General features: G+C 33.1%; 1 protein-coding gene across 2 annotated transcripts; it reads right to left on the bottom strand.

Annotated features, from left to right (window-relative positions):
* Positions 1–1,464: 1,464 nt before the first annotated feature.
* On the bottom strand, positions 1,465–7,062 carry LOC125051131. 2 transcript variants are annotated; one of them, XM_047651290.1, is made up of 3 exons: positions 6,951–7,062; positions 3,830–4,054; positions 1,465–3,531 (listed from the first exon to the last, which is right to left on the bottom strand). In XM_047651290.1, the coding sequence occupies exons 1-3, from the start codon at positions 6,991–6,993 to the stop codon at positions 1,859–1,861; spliced, it is 1,941 nt and encodes a 646-aa protein (XP_047507246.1). In that variant the 5' UTR covers positions 6,994–7,062; the 3' UTR covers positions 1,465–1,858. The 2 variants fall into 2 exon arrangements, with proteins under 2 accessions (XP_047507246.1, XP_047507245.1); XM_047651289.1 differs by having other exon boundaries at positions 3,800–4,054.
* Between the last annotated feature and the right edge of the window lie 14,858 nt (positions 7,063–21,920).

The raw sequence follows: 21,920 nt of genomic DNA on the forward strand, positions 1-21,920 counted from the left end.
TGAATTATCTTCCTAAACACTTGCTTGTGTACTAAATAAATGTTACATATAAATATAATATGAATAGTATTACTTTTGCTGATCACTAGCGACATCTTTCACAAACCATCGTATCGTTATTTTTTTACCCTACTCTACTAAAGATGGCAGTAATATTAACATGACTAAATCCAGTAGGTTAGCTTCTCGATACAAGATGTCGCTTTTACAATATTTTATTTAAAGAAAATTAATTATAAGCGACGACGACGCGACGTGTAGAGTCCGCGCCACCACTCATTGCCGACGGGCACCCTGGAACTAAATTTGTCGTGACAGTGAAATATTATTTTATTCGTTTTAAGGTAAAACATTAGAAGCAAATCTTGGAGAGTAGTTCGCGAATTTCATATTAATTTAGGTTACGTTGGGGTAAAATAGCCTTGCACGTAGCACCAGCAACATATTACTACGCCGCGCTACTCGCTAGCGCCGCGTCTATCGGCATTAAGTGGTGTCGCGGACTCTAGTTTAAAAATTTAATGTCGGGGGCAAAATTTATTCTGGTTTTGAAAAAACTTTGATGGGAATATGACTTTATTGAACATTAAAAAATTATGAGCCCACGTATTTTCATGCCCCGGAATTTTATTTAATGAATTAACCTTTTCTATTGTTTACTACCTGGCCTGGCGAACATCGTACCGCCTAACAGTCGATTCTTAATTTTTTTAAATACTTATTCTGCTATTTGGGACACCGGTCTAGCTAGTAAGATAAAAAAAAGAAAGTTGATAATACAACAAATAGATTATGTCAAAAAATAAAAATTTACCTTCCCGGAACTCCTAACCTAACACTTGAACTTTATGATATGGTATTAAAGTTCAAATTGCCTTTAAATATTATTACGAATATTTTGTATGGGATATAGAAAAGTGTTGTTTTTAGACTTTTTTACTCAATTTTTTTTAATTTTTCTCTTCGTAAGAACCATCCTCGTACTTCAAGGAATATTATAAAAAAAGAATCAGACCAATCGGTCAAGCCGTTTTTATGTTACTTATGTCGTGACAACGGAAAACGGGTTTGATTTTTATATAATATATAGATATAGATATAAATATAAATATAGATTACTACGTGGTTCATGAATAAACTTCCTTAACCAAAGTAATGATAAGATTTTTTGAGAGCTTTTAGAAATGCATGTACATAGATGATTTTTTTACATTTTTTAGTAGAAATTAATATTTGCGACAGTAGTAGAAAATCAGATTTTTTTTGTCTTAGATATTAATTGGTTACAATCGTAGACAAGGTAGATAATTTTTTATATTAATTCTTTTTTATTAGTTCCTTTCGGTACTAGGTTTCTTTAGTGAATATTAAAAATAATTTGTTTTTGGAGCCTAAGCCTTTTTGGAGATAAATTAACTGTTCCCAATTTCTCACGTACTTAGTTAACAAAAGTAACAATAAGCATTGTCTTAATAACTTTATTTACACTAGACAATATAATACTTAACACTTTACAATACTTCTTAAGCTTATTTCACATTGTACTCAGAAATTATCGCTTTTTACTACGAGTATTGAATCTGGAATTCAAAACAGATTAAAACAGAATAAATCGAATGCACTTATATCTAATTAAGCACAAGTCATATCACATAATAATTTAGTAAAATAGTAATCAGGATAAGCCTCTAGATATAAACTGGCATCTTTCAGTCTATGTGAAAAAAAATACATGAACATTATTTACAGAAAATGTTTGAAATTGCATACTAACTTTGTTAAATAAACTTACACGAGTAACTTAGGCTTATCCTTACGTTAAATTAATGGCAGTGAAGGATATATTACGGAAGGATTATTATACTCTAGCGTTAGTTCTTCCGAATTCCTCTATTTGATCATATTCAGAGAAGCCGGGGTCAGAGTCGTAATATGCGTAGTCGTAGCTGGATTCTTCTTTGTTGGGACGGTTATTGTGTGGTCGTGGCCTAGGAGATGAAGAGGGAATATTTTCATAGCCTTGCGAATAGAGCTCTTGCTTATGGGGAGCTATAGTGGTCGTAATCTTTGGAACATTATTGACTTGTGGTGAACTGTAGGCTGGCGCCGATGATGCATCGTATGGTCTAGATGTTGTGGTATAAGGCTGATAGTAATCAAAAGAACGGAGCGTCGTTTGTTCGGAATAATGTCGAGGGGTACTCGTGGATAGTTCTGTAGGTTGTTGTTGAGCGGTTGTTGTTGATGCTAGTCTAAATGGTCTTGGAGTAGATACTTTCCCAAAGTTCTTTTGAGATCGTATTTTTTCTTGTTTTCGATCTTCTGGAAGCCTGTTACCGCTTGCCGCAATGTTAAGCGAATGTGCTCCTGATAGTAGTTCTGTTTCTCTCTCGTACAGTTCGGGTCTGTATTGCCCGTCATCTTCACCATGAGGAAGCCGGTACTGGCCATCGTCTTCATGGCTGTCTGCGTAATTGAATGACTGTGTATTTAAAGCATTGTTTGTATTATACGCAACTGTGTTCAGATTGGAATAGGAATCAGAACGGGTGGTCGTAGTAGAGGGGGCGGCAGTGGGGTTATTAAAGTAGTTCTGTTTGCCACCAGGGAAGGATACAAAGTTATCTTTCTCAGGTTCGTAAGAAACACTGTTAAAGTTCCTGTAGCTTGGAGTACTAGTTATGACTCCTCTGGCTGAGTTGTAGTCAACGGTCGTTGTAGGATAATTAGTTGAATATCCAGGTGTGCCTCTGTTGTAGTTTTGATTATAAGGTTTTATTTTCGTAAAGTCCGTAGGCTTGGCTTCTGAAAGTACATTGAAACTGTTTCGAAGCTTGATAGAGCGATTATCTTGGAAACTATTCGAATTCTTATCATTGTAATTGTAAAGTTGAACTAATCCTTCTTTCTTGTTGGCAGGGGCTTGAGTTGATGTCGTGGGTTGACTGTATGGAAAGTATTTGCTCTGTTTTGGGGTCACACGGCTCACTTCCACGTATTCATCTTTATATTCGGGTGGAATATTCAAAGTTGTGGTAGTCGGCTGTTTGTTCTGCGGCGGATTTTTTTGAATGAAGTAATCTTGTGGCGAGTTTGTTTGTTGAGAAGAATAATAGTTTTGTGCTGTTGTAGGCGGTGCTGCGGTTGAAATGTTAACCGGTCGTTTTCGGTATAGTTTTCTTTTTGGACCATCGTACTGTGGACTGGAAGGTTGTGGTGAAGGTGAAGGTGACGCTGTCGTGAATAGTGTAGTTGGGTATGAAGGTCGTGATGTGGGTATTCTTCTAAAAGATTGACGACCTGGAGGAATGGAAGAAGGTTGCGCTTGTAGGGTAACAGATTCATCTCGCCCTTGTTCTCGCTGTCCACTGAAGAAATCAGATGAATGGGCTGTTCGCAAATCAGATACACCGTTATTAGATGCTGCATTATTTTGCGAGAGCCGACGATCACCAGTTTCCGCCCTTTGAAGGCCGAATTCAGATTCTTCTTCTCGATTTCCAGGAGACGACAATTTTTTCGTGTCAAAACCTGTGTATGATACATATAAGAATTGGTTTAGTTTACTCAGCTACCATTAACATTTCAAAGATACATCTTAGATACAATAGAGCTTGTCCAGCCGCCAGCACTCAGCTTAAGCTTAATATAAACTACATAAATTCTACATGGGCGATGGTAAAAAAAGCGCGACACAAAATACCTTAAACCAAACCGGTTCTCTCTTAACTCGAACTTTCCGGCTGCAAAAATGTTTTAGTCTAGACTATGGCCTATGTTAGTGGCTAAGCAAGCTCACCGGATCCGATTTTGTAGAGATCAAACTGACCGTCGTAGATGTCTGCGGGACAGGCCAGAGGGTCATCGTCACCCCAATCAGTGCATGTTTGGGCCTCCTGATGGAACAGGGTACCAGGGGGGCAGAAGAACCTGAAGTCTCGAACGCCGCCACCGGCAACTCTTACACACACGTGGAATGCCTTACAGCCGGATTTCGCATCCGCATAGTATGCTCCCAAGATGCGTCCTCGGCAGTTGAACCTTTGAGCGCCCCCTGCGGAGATGAAGGGTTATTAAAAGCCTAATTTTGAACAGATTGGAACACGGACTTCGTCTATTTCTGTGTTTCTTTTCAGTGTGCGAAACTACAATAGAGAGAAACCATGTTGAATCACACATTTAGGTACCAATATTCAATAGTTTTTTTTTTAAATGGCCTTCCCTTCGTATAACTGGTGTGGAAAATTTATCTGCAATATTATACTAATCGTCTAATATATAAAATTCTCGTGTCACAATGTTCGTTTCCATACTCCTCCGAAACGGCTACCGATTCTAATGAATTTTTTATGCTTATTCAGTAAGTCTGAGAATCGGACATCTATTTTTCATCCCCCTAAATGTTAAGCCACCCCTAAATTTTTATTTTTATTTTTTAGACAAAACATTTAGTTTTTTTTTTATTATACAGCATACAAAAATACATACAACCCTTAATTGTCACCACTCTACGATCAATTCCTATTTTTTATTATGGTAGATAGTTTTTTTTATTGATCTAAAAAAATGTTTCCTGGAAATATTATACAGTGCAAAACGACGTTTGCCGGGTCAGCTAGTAATGCTATAAATAAAATACAAAGTATCCATCAAACGAGGCACCCATCTCTTAAATTGAGGTCGGTTACGAGATCAGAATTAAGTTTATTTACCCAACAGTATAGATTGTATCTACTAGAATTTTATATGATACTCGTAGGCTGTGCCACCTCATATAAGAATATATAGGAGTTAGTTTACACAATTTTGTTTTCAAGGTTCATAGGTAATAACTTAGGTACATAAAATAAAACACGATCTTCCTATGGGCAGATTTTTGTTTTCAACACAAAAGTGTAAAAGCATATAGATTTTACCGAATAACGATAATAGTCTATGTATATTTAGGTAAGCGAAGGTTTTGCTAGTGAATGTTGGTACCACGGAGGTTAAACTGAGTTCCCATGCGTGAGCGGCCAGCGGCAGATAGCATCGCGTTGCGCAAGAGACGCCGCAAAGGTGCCGCATCCTCAAAAGGTCGTGAGCTTATGCAAATGTTCTAAATATAACACAATTACGCTACGGTTGAATCAATTGATTAATGAATATGCTGCGACCGCTCGGAAGATAATGACTAAAATAGTTAATTTATTGTTATAACGCAATATGTAAAAGTGAAGAAGTCAATATAGAAAAAGTATGAAAACTATGTTACGATCATATTTTGTGTTCCTCTACACTATTATTTGTTATCAGAATAAACCCTTATAATGCAATTCCTACATTTGAGCAACTATGAAGTTGTGATGAGTCAGCAAATAGCAATCAATCACTGTCAGCTGTCGATACAAAAGCCGAGAAGAGTCAAGACAACGGGTCGTCAATGACACTTTCCTTTACACGTAATACATTCTCACGGTTTAACTACATTATTTGTAACATCTTCGATATTTGATGTAATAGTGCCATTTTAGAAAATATATTTTCCGTTAAACGGAGCGGTATTGATTACATATTTTTATAAAATGTTATATAAATATGTATATAACTTGTTATAATTACACAATAGGATTATATTTATAGTTTCAAGACTTTTTAATGTAAAAACTGTGTAATAAGCCCACGTTTTAGTTAATTAAATCTTTCATTCCGATGTTAATCATTAAATGCCATCCTACACTTACGTTAATGATCACCTGAATCAATATTTATATATTGGAATTATTTATAAAATGTAAAATATACCTGCTAGAAATTATTGCTATTTTAATTGAGAAGTTAAATATGTTTTAATTTACAAATGTTTCTTAAAACATTATCTAGACTAATCAGTTCCTACAATAGTTTCCTGGTTCCGGTGCAAATTTAAAAAATTGTTTAGATAATATTTACATGACTTGCCCAAGGATTTTTAATAATTTCAGCTAATTAAGTAAAATATATAAATAGGTTGTATAGGTTGTATATTCGTATCCTGTTCTTAACATAAAATATGAACATAAGGCACGTCACGTTACATCTAAAAAATAAACCCACAATCAATTAAGATCGTCAGATTTGAACCTAAATGGTAATAGTATCATCATCCAAAGAAGGATTTGGGGTCATCCCACGTATGGCGAACACGTTTTCGTATTTCGATGAAATTTAGAATTGCCAATTACAAAATAACAAGTACGTTTCGGTCTGAACCTTGGAGCATCCGTTCTCTGGCCCTCGTCCCAGTTCAGGAGAGCGGCCCGTGAGAGAATTACTTATGCAAATGTGTAGAATCGATTATCCACGCGAAGTGCGATCTTAGTTGAGCGGTCATATGAAAGTACAATTGCGCAATTTTCATTAAAGACGTTCGTGTGAACCATCGACCTAAATGCTAGTAACATTATTCTAGCAATGAACGTTTCATTCCTTCCCACTTCCTTTAACAAGATTTTCCTAAATTCAATTAAATTTTTTAAAACGTAATATTATTTTAGTTAATTCTGCTAATTTCCGTAATAATTCAAGCGCCTGAAAATAGCTGAAAAACCCGTTTGTATGTGACATTGATAAGTTGTAAACGTCAAATTGTTTTCCGGTCTTGACCGGCGTTTTTACTTTAATTATTTCATAGATTAGTTTACTTTCTCTAAATTATTGTTTGCCTTTTTTAAAATTTACAATTAACATAACCCTTTCAGTTGCGTTTTATTTTTATGTATGATTATTTCATTTCCTTAATTTTATTTTCATATTTTCTACAAATTGATTTGTTATATAAACAAATAGAAAACGCAACCAAAATAATCAATAGTTCTTATAAGGAAATTTAACTTCCCACGAACGCGGACATCCTGAAATGTGTAAGATGTGCACGCACGCACTATCACTGACCATTTCCTCACAAAAAACACAACACATCACTCACTTACCGAGGATCGGGAGCAATGTTAACACGAGCCACAAGACCGACATGTTGCCGCCAAGTGCGTTGCGAAGGGACTGTTCGAAGCAGCCGAGGAGCCGCCCCTACCAACGTCCCTGAAAGCTCTGCTAGACTAATACTACCAACTAGCCAATCGCAATACTTCAACGCGAGGGGGGTTGAAATCGTTTATAATACGAGTGATTTTTCTATTTCATTGACTTTCGATTACGAAACAAATGCTACTTAAATTGAGTCATTCCAAATATTTATTTCACCTATGTATATAAAATACTGCAGTTTAGGAGAAGTCAGATTTAATGTACCTACTCGTATGTAATAATGAATGTTGTTATAAACAAAGATTTTCTACTCTACGTCTAGTGGAAAGTCCATCTCATTCAAATAAAATAATAGAATTTTATGTTACTCATTATTCAATTCGAAGACAATGAGACGCTATTGCAATCTACCGTTGGTTAAATGTGCATAAAGATTATTTCCTTATGCATTTTATGTTTGAGTTTCATCATAGTACTAAATGTTAAACGCTTCACGAATCATAAACTCTTATTCATATTTGTACTTGGAACGATTTTCTTGCTAGTAATAGTATAAAAACGTAGTAATATTATTAAATATTCGTATTGATAAAGCAAGTAGAGCAGCATTTTGAAAACTGTATTAGAACAAATAACATTTCATGTCACCTTTCAATATTTATAAGTAATCAATTAAAATATTCAAATTATATTCACACGTACATAACAATTATTTTATTTTAAGTTTATTACTTAGTACTATTTACATATTTAATTAAAAATTAAGGAACGATCTATTGATCAAATATACAGGGACTCACAACAGTGTTACCAAAAAACTAATTATTTCTAGACAAAATATGCAAGGGCATTCTTATACCTTTTTTAAAACCATTATGGAAATGCGTTTACGCTTCCTTCACACTAAACGCAGCAGGGGTATATGGGATTCGACTCACAGCAGGCACTCTGCAGAGTGAGCTTACTTACCACATCGGATACCAACACATGCATCAAAGAGGCCATATGCCGTCGACATAGGTGGCAGGAGATCGGCCAACCCTCTTAATAATAATAATTAGATAATTATGTCGAGTTATATTGTATCATAGTGTGTCGTTTCTACTGATATTCGTGGACAGGACGTACAAACAAGTCCCTTAAACACAACGAAAGAGTAATTGAAAATAAACGTGATTTATGCGACGGGTGAGGTGTGGATCACAATATAATCTATGGTTCCTCCCATTTGTCGTTGTACGATTTAACTTATAACCATTGTTGTAGCTTAACTGACAGATGTCATACCCTCATACCAGGTACAATTATTAGTAATTACTGCTTACATACCTTAAGAAATGTCATCATTATAAATCGTACATCAAAAGATGGAGCAAAAAAACGTGGCGTAACAAGAATAAATCTTTTCAAAAATTTTACTTTCCACTTATTCTACGTTTGTACAAAAAGGACACTAATAATAGAAAAAAATTACTCTCATCATTTTTCCCTAACGCGCCAAAAGAAGTATAACTTCAAAAAGAGATGAATTCGCTGAGTTAGGTGATAGTAGTATTTCAATTCCGCTTTCCTAGGCTTTATTAAATGGGTCTTACTCACTGAATTAGACGATTAAAAGAGTAATTAACATGTTTAATTATCTATTATCTAAACTTGAATAAAAATCTCGCTAAACGCTTTCAGATTAAATCTATGACCTGCTACATTAAAAAGACATCAACGCTTCTAATAGTGTTAGCGAAATATTTTTTTATTATAATCGACTTTACATTGATGTAAAGTCGCTTATAATGTTTATTCAAAGACAATAAAATCTTATTTTTGTTGTGTTTGAAATTCTAATAAAAATTAAATTATATTATAAGAAATTTATGAAAATTACTTAATGTAAAATGTGTATTAGGTATATAATACTCATTAGGTAAGAATATTAGCGTATAATATTAATATTTTTAGCAAATGATAATCACACATGCTAAAAGATGTATATGCAAATAATGAGCTCACGTAAAGATGGTTCTCATGTGTTTCACAACGATCGTGTTCCATGCTATAGTTTCAAACACGACTGCAATCGCTTGCGACAATTGTCTAAATATCAAATGCACATTTTGAGTAGATTTTATTTAGTATTTATTTCTAATTATGTACTTTATAAAAAGTCAATAACATTGATAGCTTCAGTTATTCATCAGTCGGTTACCGTTTAGTCAAACGGTTACTAAATTTTGCATCTACACAACAGATTCACAAATTGTTCAGTTAAAGTGTCAAACGCAATAAATTTTTTTAAATTAACAGGAGGCAAACGGTCAAGACGTCATGTTAAGTGATACCGCAGCTCACATTGCCAGAAGGCTCGCAAGTGCGATTCCGGCCTTTTAAGAATTGATACTCTCTTTTCTTGAAGGACCCTAAGTTAAATTGGTTCGGAAATACTGCAGTGGACAGCTGGTTCCACATAGTGGTGGTGCGCGACAAAAACTGCCTTAAAAAACGCTCAGTTGCGGAACGACGGATGTCAAGGTTATACGGCAATTAATAATTATTTGGTGAATATAGGTATACATTATAAAAGCATTTAGTATAATGCATGTATGAGTAATCCTTAAATAGGACAACGCAAACAATTTTAGTATCTGTTTTATAGGAAATTTTTATTTAAAAGCAAGTAGATAATCAGCCGTCTGTGCCCACACATGTCGTCGATTTTTGGGACTCAGATATGCCGCTTTCCTCGAGACGTCTTCTATCAACATTCACAAGTGTTAGTTGTGCATCTGGAAAGAAAAATCCGCATAAATGGCATCCAACGCATGACGTCAGAGTTGAGTGCCGAACACTTTACCAGCGACAAACATAGCTTACAAAAATAAGTAACTAAAACTACATTAATAAACTTAAGCTTTTTAATTATTTACTAATATCTAAATTAAAACATAATATGATGACAAACAAAATACACATTAATTTATATTCCATCGCACAGATGTTACATCGCTACTGTGCTCATTGCCTACTTCTAACTTCGGGCGTAGGTCCAACTATTAAGAAACTCATGTTTAATCAATTTATTTATTAATTATTCTATTTATAAGGTAAATATAATAGTTTGCTCATGTACATTGCTTCATAGCAGTAGCTTGTCGTTCTTGTATAGATTGGAGTGTTTATCTTTATATACTCTATGTATTGTCTTTTATTGAGATAACGTTTACACATTTAAAGAAAACACTTTTTGACCTTTATGTTTGGGATTTTTTATTAGTGTCTGATTAATTTAATTATTAAACTTTGCTTTAAAAGTTAACAACCATCACACAAAATACATGGCACAATTAATTTAATATGTCACTCTTTCGTGATATTTAAACATGAATAACATTAGAGCATTAGCTTAGACTAAGTGACGCTATTAAAACAGCTACATAATGTTGCATAATCCCTCGCGAACACAACCACACCGAAGAGCAATCGCTACATACCATCAGATGACCTGTCTAACCTTTTGACTCTCCCATAAAAAGTTCCGCTAACGACAACTTATAAGCCTCTTTGTGCACTTGAAATGTCAAGAAACACGCAATTATTTTTTCTTTGTACAACTCATAAAATTACTCATCAATTGTGATTTGTTTCGGTATAATTGAATTATCAAGACATCGCCGACTACAAGGATACAATTAATTTTCAATTTAAATATTTTATTAATTTTTCATATTAATTCTTCTTTCTATAATTGTTACTGGACCGTTTTAATTAATGCAGATGACAACCTTATCAAATAGGTATTTAGAAAGGGTTACACAGTTTATTTTGGGTGTCAATTTAATAAAGTATAGGTGAATATACTATATGGTATTTCTAGATTTGGTAGTGGGTAGTATTTGGGTCATATCAAATAGGCTAGATCTAGTTCTAATAATCAGAGGTGATTAATCTATACGCTTTTAGGCACAATATGATCGACAGGTAGAACGGGTTATTGCGATGACCTGTTACATATGTTTATGGCTTGACATATACTTAGCCTTAATGAATCTACTCTCATTTCACCAGTTTGAACTCATCACTTGCGTAATTCTTGCGTACGTTTATTATAGGAACTGGAAGTCCGTGTGCAATATGTACTTTTTATCGCAACTCTGTAATCGAGATAGATTTGTTTGATGTGTTTCTCTTTTTTATTATTTTATATAGATTCAATTCGGCATGGAATAGAAATGACCATTCACTTTTCTCGTAAACATAAGTTTTAATTATTTAAAGTGTATTTCAAATTAATTTATTCAATAAAAACGCCTTTAGCAATTGTCAATGTGTGCTATGATTATTTTCGGATCAAAAACAACATATCATCTTTAATAATGGTAACTATAATATAAATAAATATAAAACTCTTCTAACACGGTGAATCAAACCTTATGCATCAGCCTTGCGTAGTTGATACGATTGCATCAGCAGTCACAGGTCATCTCTGATTCCACTTGCTGACCACGGTTTCTTTTATTTCTCAAATTACTGTTTATTTCACGTACAGTTATCTAACAGATTGCCTGTTTGAGATTCTTTGTTTTCCTATTATAATTTGGTTAATTATTTTAAACATAGTGTATAAAATGATCAATCTAAATTATTGTGAGATGGGGATATGTACGGTGTTGATCAGGTCATCTAAGTCTAGTTAGTATATCGCAGTAACGTACGTGTCACTTGGAAAATTATTGTATAATGAAACGTATATTTTAATATGTTTATTTATTTGGGAAACAAAACAGATACATCTCTAAACAATAAAAATAAAAGTGTAAAAAATAAAACATAAAATAAACACATTGGATGTATCCACAAAAAGTTAAACTGACAAAACATGACAGCACGAAATTTATAAATCCGGAGACCGACAAACATACTAGTAGCTATAATTAAGAAGAAAGATACAAGGATTAGGAACATAATAGTTGTATTAAATTATTCTTAAATGAGGCACTAGAGGAATGCGAAAAAGGGTTGATGTTAGTGGCAGAATCCAAAGCAGAACACATCCTGTGAAGAGGCTCGCGGAACCCAATGTTGGTTCTGGAAGCCGGAAGGTTAAAGGTTCTGGCCAACGTAGAGACTTGGCAGGCACATTAAATGTACACAATATATGAACAAGTTAGTCCATGTACGCATATTTTTCTTATAGTGACACAATCTATCAAATTACGCCTAGTACTCAAAGAAAGTATGTAAGTTATATTTTTTTAAAGTTCCTCGTTAATAGTAAAGATACGTTACGCCGAAGTAAACAACACTATTTAAAGAATTAATAGCATCAACAACATGAACAACATCAACAACATCAACTATTAAATTTATTATAATTTTTATTATTCCAAGTACGAACAAATATATTTACAATGGATGCGTGTACATTAAACTTTCATAAGTTCAGTTTGTCTAGACTTTGCCTTTGTTTACTGAATCTATAAATCCACGATGTATAAAATTAAAGTAGTCTGAGAATGTCTAAATAAAAACTTTTCATACAATTGTGATGCAAACAAGAAATATAATTACTTGTATAAATAACCACAGCGTAATCTAACAAACAATTCTTAAAAAATCCTAGGAAGTAGGTGTTTTAGTTAGAAAACGAATTAGACAATCCAATTTAATATATTCAAGGTATTTCGACAATACGTTCATTTTACTTCATCACTGTAAGCAATTGTTCAAAACCCTTTGTTAATACGTTTTATTAAAAGTTTACCTTTATTAAAAGATGCACATCGATACCGTTAACCTCGCAATGACCTCTGGAATATCATATTACCTCTCGACTTTTTACCACATTGTCTCAGCCATTAAATTAATTGAGAACATTTAATGCTAACCTTAACAAAACTACGTTAACATTAAAGAATATTTTTTAATTTAATCATTAAGGTATTCATAATTTAATATATATAATATGTAAATGTGACCTGTAGAAGTATGTTTGCAAACAGCCGAGCCCTGGAATATTATTGCATATTCTAAGTTAAAGTATTATATCCAATTTATGGTCCTAAAAGCTCAAACTTTATTACCACATTTGTTTTGTTGTCTTTTTCATATTCAGCTTATTAAGTACTGACCTACATCCTTATCGTATGTAACTGAATTCACTGGAGTCACGGTATTGAATTTCGTTTATAATTACGGATATTAATTAAAGCAGAAGCCAGCCAGCCGTTAAGAAGTTTATCGTCACTTGAATACAGGTAACGAAAAACAGAATCGGTGAATATGTATCGTAAAAATCAATGCCATGTCTTAAACGGAATAAAACTTTTTATATTAACATAATCTTTGATAGTCCCGCTAGTGATCCGCTATTATTATTTTCGGTGATTGTGCAGAACAGATATCATAGAACATTAAAATCAAATTTTCAAAGACTTTTGTTACCGTAAACTACTAAACCACTGATCGAGTGACTACTTTCGATAAGACCATTATTATATTTAAGAAACAAACGCAAAAATTAAACAATGATCTTAATACGTACGTACTAGCTATCTCAATACTTAAATTGTATAAACGCGAGAGACGAAAGCAGTATGAAAACAGAAAAAGTAAGGTCAAATATTGAATTGGTCAAATTTGTTTAGGCTAGTAATTATTTCTCACACAGCGTTGAATTCTCACAATTACTGAACTAATTTAGTTTTAATGGCTAAATGAAACATTAATCATCTTAATTGGAACTAGTAAAGTTCAAGAATACATTTTGTTGTACATTAAAATCGTTTCCAGCGATCATAACAATTCTTATTGATACGATCATCAAATACATAAAGATTTAAAAAAAATATTATACCAATATGTCCTGGCTTTGGTTTGGTTTAGATCCCACAGCAAGTTCATGAAAGCTAATACTGAAATTGTAGACTATTATCACTACTAGATAAAGGGATGATAAAATAAGGAGATAACACATATTTGTAGAGGTTATTTATAAAATTAATACCCTCAAGAACTCAATGAAAAATAAATCAGATGAAATGGAACGTGAAACGGTAACAGTTGTATAACACATATTTACATATATATGTAATGCTATGTTCTGGCCATGAACCAAATGTTTTTCACGGTGTATGAGCGTTGTATATTGAACCAAGTAGTATTTAGAGTACTACGAGAACTGAAGCAATTCATCTACTTTTTGATGATCCATTGTTATTTCTCCATTAGTATTTGGAAATTTCCGCGAAACATTTTTTGCAAGAGTTATAAATATTGACACGGCCTCAAAACTAAATTTATATGGCAGTTTGAATTCCGGTCTTAGTTTCTCATACAGTCATTGTTTGCTCTGAATGTGCATTCGCAAAAAATACTTTGAAAAAGTGTTGCAACTTGTCACTGAGTTAACGCTAAGCCATTTATTGTAAAACGTGGGAATTACACTGATTATATTTACCGAAGTAAACTTCGGAACAGCTAAACCTGCGGTTTTAGTTTTAAGGTGATTATCGTAAATAACTACAATTACATCCATGATGAACAAAATCTCTTCAGCCACGATCAAAAACTAAGTTTAATTTCCGAAAATTGCTTAAAGAAAAAGATGGGTTTGTTCTATAAGCAAGCGAGCGCCTTATATAAAGAAGAAAGACGTGAGGAATGCATTTCAAAACGACACGCGTAGTGTATCTAGATAAGGCTGCTACATTATTTCAGATGTGTATTAAGCAATGATTGGCACGGAACAGAGGCGTGTCGTCCTCAGCAGGGTGCCTGGCTGCTGGCACGACTTCCGTGCGTAGCTCCTCTTCCATTCTGAAAACCTAGTTACATCGTATATTTGTAGACTATAGTGCCAGAGATTCAACTTTGATATAATCGTGATTTTGCATTCTAAGCTTTATTTTATTGTATTATATCTTTAGTACTCCTGTTATTTGAGTTAACTACATTGTTTTAATTTACAAATGATGATTGATTTCTTGATATAACAATCAAATATAATGCATTTACAATTTTCTTAACCCACATAGTAATAATTAAAATTTAATAAAAAGAAAATTAAAACAAATTTAAAAAGTTTGGTCTCTGTGGCAGTGTACTTACCTTTAACGCTGGCAGCATTTCCTCGCTGTATTGTATTACACTTCAATGTATGAGTTAATAAAATTGTTGTCTTAATATATTTACAAATGGCCGAATTTTGATACAACGGGCTTGAAAATATGTTGACCAACTCACAGTATAGAATAAAGCGGATGTTCAAATGGGATCGAAGTAAGTAGTTCAATGTAATACCTAGTGATTAAACAATAAATAACGTAGTAACGGGTAACCTTTACTAATGTGATCTATGTGTTAAACCTTGAAGTACATCCTGAAAGACCATCGCGGAACGAAGATTACGAGATTAACACATCCGCCTTAAGTTTTTTACAACAATTGTCGATAGATACGCATTGTTTCTTTTTATTACAAAAAGAGTATAATAATGTAATTTTCTCCAAAAAGGATGACTTGGAGGATGAAATTGACGTACTTACATTTTAATTCTATCTTTATGTAGACAGGTCGTGCTAAAATTTAAGTACTTTCTCGTAATTATACTACTTCAAAGCTGTGCTTTGTGTGATTCGTGGATCTCGATAATGCCTAGTGCCGAGCGAAAGCACAATATTCAAACTAGGAAATATTATATGGACATTTGTATTTTAAAGTTTTCTCAAGTTAGGATCAATTCAAAATATCGGTTATAAAATCATTTAAAATGTTGGTAAATTACATTACAAAATGTAAAGTCATTCAACGGGACATTCATAATTTAAAACCTAATTCAAAATAAGGCACGCGTTAACGCAAAGCTTGCACATTGTTCTAGCCATAAAGTTGCAACATTGCTTACTCGTTGTCGATTATTTAAACAGAGACAATGTTTGGGTCGCACGCAGCCTGCGCCGGCGCTTCTCACGGCTGCCGAAGGTCGCGGATAACTCACTTCTTACAACATACTTTAAATAATTTGATTTCATAATATTTCTTTGGGGCACACTTAGCAATATCGCGAATTAACGTTTACGGCCTATTATCACAATGCTGCGCCGATCGTCGCAAGATTAGCAATTACGGCAAACATTTTAATTTCTAAAATATATTTCTTCGCATAACAAAAATAATATCAATCAATCCTTAAGTTATTTAAATACAAAAAATATGCGCTAAATATATATTTATATGTTTGTTAAATGTTTACACCCAAGATACGATCGACTACCATTGATCTATACGCAGTAAACATCAGAACCATTAGCTATTAACATCTCCTGACTTATTAATAAAATAAAACACATGACATTCCCAGTTCCTGAACGGGGCCGTATTAGATAACAGAACTTTCACTCACGGTATATCACGAATCCCTCCTTGCAATAGGTTGTGACCGGCGCATCGCGACCTGCGATTGACCTCTGTCAGCGTACTCAAGGCGGGTACCAATAATACTAACTATTTTTACTATTAGAAACTACCTGTAGCTAATGTACTTTATATTTGAAACATTCACCATACCAATTGAGATTCTAAAATTGTTTACTATTTATTATTGGTTATTTATTTCTACAGATTTGACTTAAAATCATATTACTGTTAGAAAGTTCCTTACGCCTTTTATAATAATGTTTTTCATAACATAATTGCATTGTCTAAAACACGCACAATTCTTGTCAAGAATATGTTAATTACATACTTCACTTTACGGAAATCGGAAATACCTACTTTAATTTCATTACATAACACCATTGTTTAACCGGAAACGTAACAATCAGACAACATTGCATTTTATTAGTTGGTGGGAGCTAATAGAAAAGTTTATTGATTTATTTTAAGTCAGATTTTTGCTAATATTGCTAGTTCTGTAGTGTATTTTCATTGTTGATTCAGCAACTGGTAGCCGGAATCTATAGAGGCGGTTTGTAATAAAATAAAACTAAAAGCTAATAACATCACTTAAAATATTTGTGAGGCGAGGTCAATAAATAATCTTACTAAGTGAATAGATGTTATAAATATATAATTGGGTTACGATGAGAGGTTAAATTGTACACGATATACATTCGTTTTATAGTAAAACGTGTAATTAAATATATTAATATCACGAGTCCAATAAAGAAAATTGTTTATCTTATTTAAAAATAAGCTTATATCACTAACATTATTTAACTTGAATTTGACTTGAAATGATTTTTAAGCAACATATAGGTACATGCGTAACATTCATTACTATCTTCGTTACTATATGCTAATCACCTCACTGATTAAATTAAATGTAATAAATAGTTGTAGAAATGAACTATATGAATGAATTATATTTATCGCAATTATTTAATGCTATTACATAAAATCAACTGGAATGATCGTAAAAAAGATAACGCATACGAATCCAATCGATTGGCATCTTAGTTATTAGTTTTAAGAAGTGAGCGTTAAGTATATTTACTTTTCTTTAATAGTATATTTTGTAAATTAACATTGTTCTTAAAAACTCCAACCACAAGTTAATGTCTCTTGGTTTGGATCTTTCAAAAAACCAGTCAACTCGTATCGGTTATCAAATTTCTGTTACTCAATAGTAAAAAGACAATGGCCGACGTAAGATGTAAGACCAATCACAAATCAAAATCGCCTAACAATAGAATTAGACTGAGCTTTCTCTGTGCCTTATCACATCGTCAACTATCGATCGTCTTGATTCAATGAGACCATCAATTTAACGAATGTACGCTACTGTGAGAAAAATTATATAACTGCACCGCAGTAAAGTGAATGTGCCCTACAACTCAAATGGAGATAGACAGGGCACGTACAGGTAGCAGATGCTTAAAAACGGTTACCACGGCCCAAAAGGAAAAAGAAACAGAGCCAGACCAATAGAGCGAAGGACCTACTAGAGACGAGAAAGGGTGGCTGGCAAAAATTGGATGACCACGGCAAAAAATACGGTGGAAAAGGTTGAAAGAAGAGGCCTTTTCCAGGATAGGAGCCGCAACTGAGAGTAATAAAATTGTATATATAATATATATATATATATTTCTTTTTATATAATGTATATCGACAGTATGTAAAAATATGGGTTTATTATTACTATTGTTATATATCTATGCACCGCTAAGCTTAGCGGTAATTTTAAATTAAGTGTATTTTATTGAACCTGCAATTTACAATTTCCACTACATTCTCAAACAAAAACTTCTTCGAGATTCGATTTGAGAGTTTTGATCAAAATGGTTCTCTGGTGGAGGTACTGTTCCTTCCCAAAAGCAGGATCCTCGACCGGTGGCTGATATGGAGATCTTGCTCAGCGGTTGGTTAACTAAATAAATATGATTGGCCTATTTTTCAATAGACAATTTGCAGCCAGTATATCCGCTTAAGTACTTAACTAGATTGTTGGCATTTCAGCGACCTTTATCTTAAAGTAAATATCATTAAAGATGGCATCATTCTATGTTGCTAACCTCTATGGCGTATTGAACAAGATTAATACTTTTGATTGTTACTTTGGACTAACATTCAGAAGTTACAAGGATGTAGTGATGAAGACAAATTATCAAAGTATACAGAAATATCTGTGTCCTATGATTTGACAGGACTTCACACAATACATGTTGGAAAAATTTAATAGTATAAAAAGTTACCTTAGTATCTGACTCTAATAAATAATTATTGGCAAATCATGTCTTCTAAATCAGTGGCAAACGCCCACTATATTTATTCCCTATCCCATTTTGTAAAACGCTTTCGTTATATTATTTTAGAATTTAATGTACGACTCTGACGAATCGTTTTAAAGAATAAGACTTTATAAAATACCTACTAGCAGCCCGTCCCGGCTTTCGCTATCATCAATCGTTTTCGCAGCGCATGCTATGATGATGGCGAAAGAATTTCTAATATTGGTCCAGTACTTTTTGAGCCAATTCGTCACAAACATACTTACATGCAAATCTTTCCTCTTTATAATATTACTACAGATTTGACTACTATCATCTATAGGTCAAGTAACTTATCATGAACAAAACAGCCAAAACTATGAGCGTAGTACTTTGAGACCGAGATGTTGAGAGTTGCTTACTTCCTAAAACCTTTTAACAACCAAAATAACCTAAAATGCATTGTAAAACTAATCGACGTAATATTTACTTTAACCGTTACTAAATAAAAAACTTATTATTATTAATCATTCAGGTCATTTCAGCAATTTTGTCAACAATCAAAATAACACTTGTTTTTATAATTTAATCAGTTACTAATTTCATTTATATTTAAGCCGTTATAGGACTACTTTTAGTTCGTCCAGACATCATTGAAAACATTAATCGTGTAAAACAGCGGGCGCAGACTAGTATGTATTAAATGTCATCTGTGACTAATAGGAGTAATAAGAATTCTTCTGTTACCTCATTAAGGTTTATAGTATTTCAAATATTAATAAATCCGTCTCTTCGTAATTTGTTAAAATAGCTGAGATTCCTGGAATATACAGTTATTGCGGTCAATGTAACAAATTAATTCTAGTATGTATATGTATATACATTATATAATGTATTATAGTTTTATGTATCTAAGTATACTATATCACTAGCAGACCGGCCAAGCGTTGCTGAGGCTAAGGTTTTTGTTATATTACATAGTAGTAAACTATTCAAGGGAAACGTTAGGAGAACACTAGTAATGGGGACCACCATGCTTTATTGGTAGCTTATGTGAAACGTTGGTACTTTCAACACAGGGCCATCTGTTAGGATTGTGACTATCAAATAATAAACAAATATTTTGCAATAAAATTATATTACGGGTATAAATTGAGATGTAAGCTATCCTATCTTTTAAGTTGGATCAAACTACACACGGTGTGCAAATTTGATTGATATCATCGGTTCGGTACTTTAGGAGTCCATAGCGGACAAACAACGTGACACGTAATTTATATAAATTGTATTAGTATAAAATATAAATATATATTATATTAAGATGTTATTGGCACCATTTGCAAAAGTATACGTAATTATAGAGGTATTTTATTTTTCATCGCAATTTATATCTAATCATGATCGCTTTGGAACTTAGTTAATATTAATTGTTATGTATTCACACTTCGTTACCTTACACAAAAACATATATACAAAAAAGCAGGTTACATAAGTTATTAGGCAACGGCCTTAACGGTAACAAGCTATTTCTTCCAGGCAACCCCTTATGTGGAACAAAAAAAAAGTACAAGAAGTGCATAATTAATCAACAAAAGGAACACAAAATAACATGTAACACTAGCTATAACTAAAATAAAGTAAAATCTAAAGAAAAAAAAAATGTATAAGCAAAAATGTAAAAGCTAATCCAAGGGTTAATTGAGTCACAATTAATATTTATAAGTTGTAGCTAATTACAAGGTATATTAATTAATAATATATTTGTCATAATATTTAACGTAATGAAAACCATCGCCTACGCATTAACATCAGATTTTATATCAAGCGATTATTACTAAAGCAAGCAAAGCAAATTATTTTATATACGTAGCTATTTTAAGTACTCGACGTATAATGTAATTTGTTTACTGCGACTTCAAGGACTAAACACTCATCCACGGCACATCCTTTCACGACCTACATTCTTGGTGCCTTCGAACGCTCAGCTCAGCAATATAAGTAAATAATAATAATTACGTAATCATGTTGACAATAATTATCATTACAGTCTCAAATAAAATGTTAATAGTTGTTTTATATGATCTGAAATTACGTTACTTTTTAAGAATGATGATGAAAACTTTGTAAGCGTGAAAAGTTTTTAGTTGTAAGTCCTTATATTTAGTAACAATTTCATACGCTCCAGTTAGGTACTTATTATCATTTAGTGATGATTCTCACCAATGGTATAAGACAATAATCTTGAGCCTTGATCTTTAGAACTGACAATGAATTGATGCTACCTTTGAGGTCACCAGCAACCCTTCACTTATTGGTCGATTATGATCCAAATCGCTACATGGTTGTTCAGATTTCATTTGAACATTGACCAAGTGCTGACACGGCTCACGTGGTTGTTCTATATTTTAACAGCTGAAGGTGCGCGACACGCCAACAACTCATAATCATATTATGTATGTGTGAATAGGTATTTAAGCAGTATTTAAGATATTATTTTATAACAATAAATCAGATTTGAATATTGCTCTGTCTTATTAATTTCTCGCTTCCTCTCAAAGTGCCGAAGACTACTTTAAGCCCTTAATTATCGTGGTGAGCCTGCCCGATAGCTTTGAGATAATCCCACTACCTTGTGAGGAATTTCTTCTGATATTCTACTCGTATAAATATAACCTTCAACTCTTTATTTTTCTTAAGATGAGAGTTAGCTACTCGTATAACTGTAATTTTATAGTTATGTAAATCAAGTGCCAGTATCCTTCGGATCTGCAGTGATTCTATTTTAGACGACGGTTTTAGTGTAGATATTTTAATAACACAATTTAGCAAATATTTCAGAATGAAAATTCCTCCTTCACAATTTAGAACTATAGAACTAAATGATAGGTCAAAAATATCTTAAATGTAAAATTTTATATTATAATGTATAGAAAATGTAATGTAATAAAATTTTATAGATACTTCGACTGATAAAAAGTAGTTTCACCAACATCGCCCGACTCATATTCGTTTGCCGAATAATTCAAGTGTTGTTTAGGTAGTTCAAAATACCTAATTGTGTATATATTGTGTGGACTATTAATAAGAGCGCCGTAATCCGACGTGGAGGAAGAGGCTGCGGCAAAGCAATGACACTTCCGTGCATTGTGGCAATGTGAACCGGGTCGCGATCCGCGGGACACTTGCATCACGCCAATTATGTCTAGTGAACCCAGA

This window comes from Pieris napi, chromosome 7 (assembly GCF_905475465.1).
Source record: "Pieris napi chromosome 7, ilPieNapi1.2, whole genome shotgun sequence".
In the NCBI taxonomy this organism is placed as follows: domain Eukaryota; kingdom Metazoa; phylum Arthropoda; class Insecta; order Lepidoptera; family Pieridae; genus Pieris; species Pieris napi.

Excerpts from the sequence above, each read along its gene's own strand:
- LOC125051131 (XM_047651289.1), bottom strand. The coding sequence starts at position 6,993 with ATGTCGGTCTTGTGGCTCGTGTTAACATTGCTCCCGATCCTCG. Across the intron at positions 4,055-6,950 it reads AACATTGCTCCCGATCCTCG|GGGGCGCTCAAAGGTTCAAC; the intron begins GTAAGTGAGTGA and ends TCATCTCCGCAG. Across the intron at positions 3,532-3,799 it reads TCTCTACAAAATCGGATCCG|GTTTTGACACGAAAAAATTG; the intron begins GTGAGCTTGCTT and ends TATCATACACAG.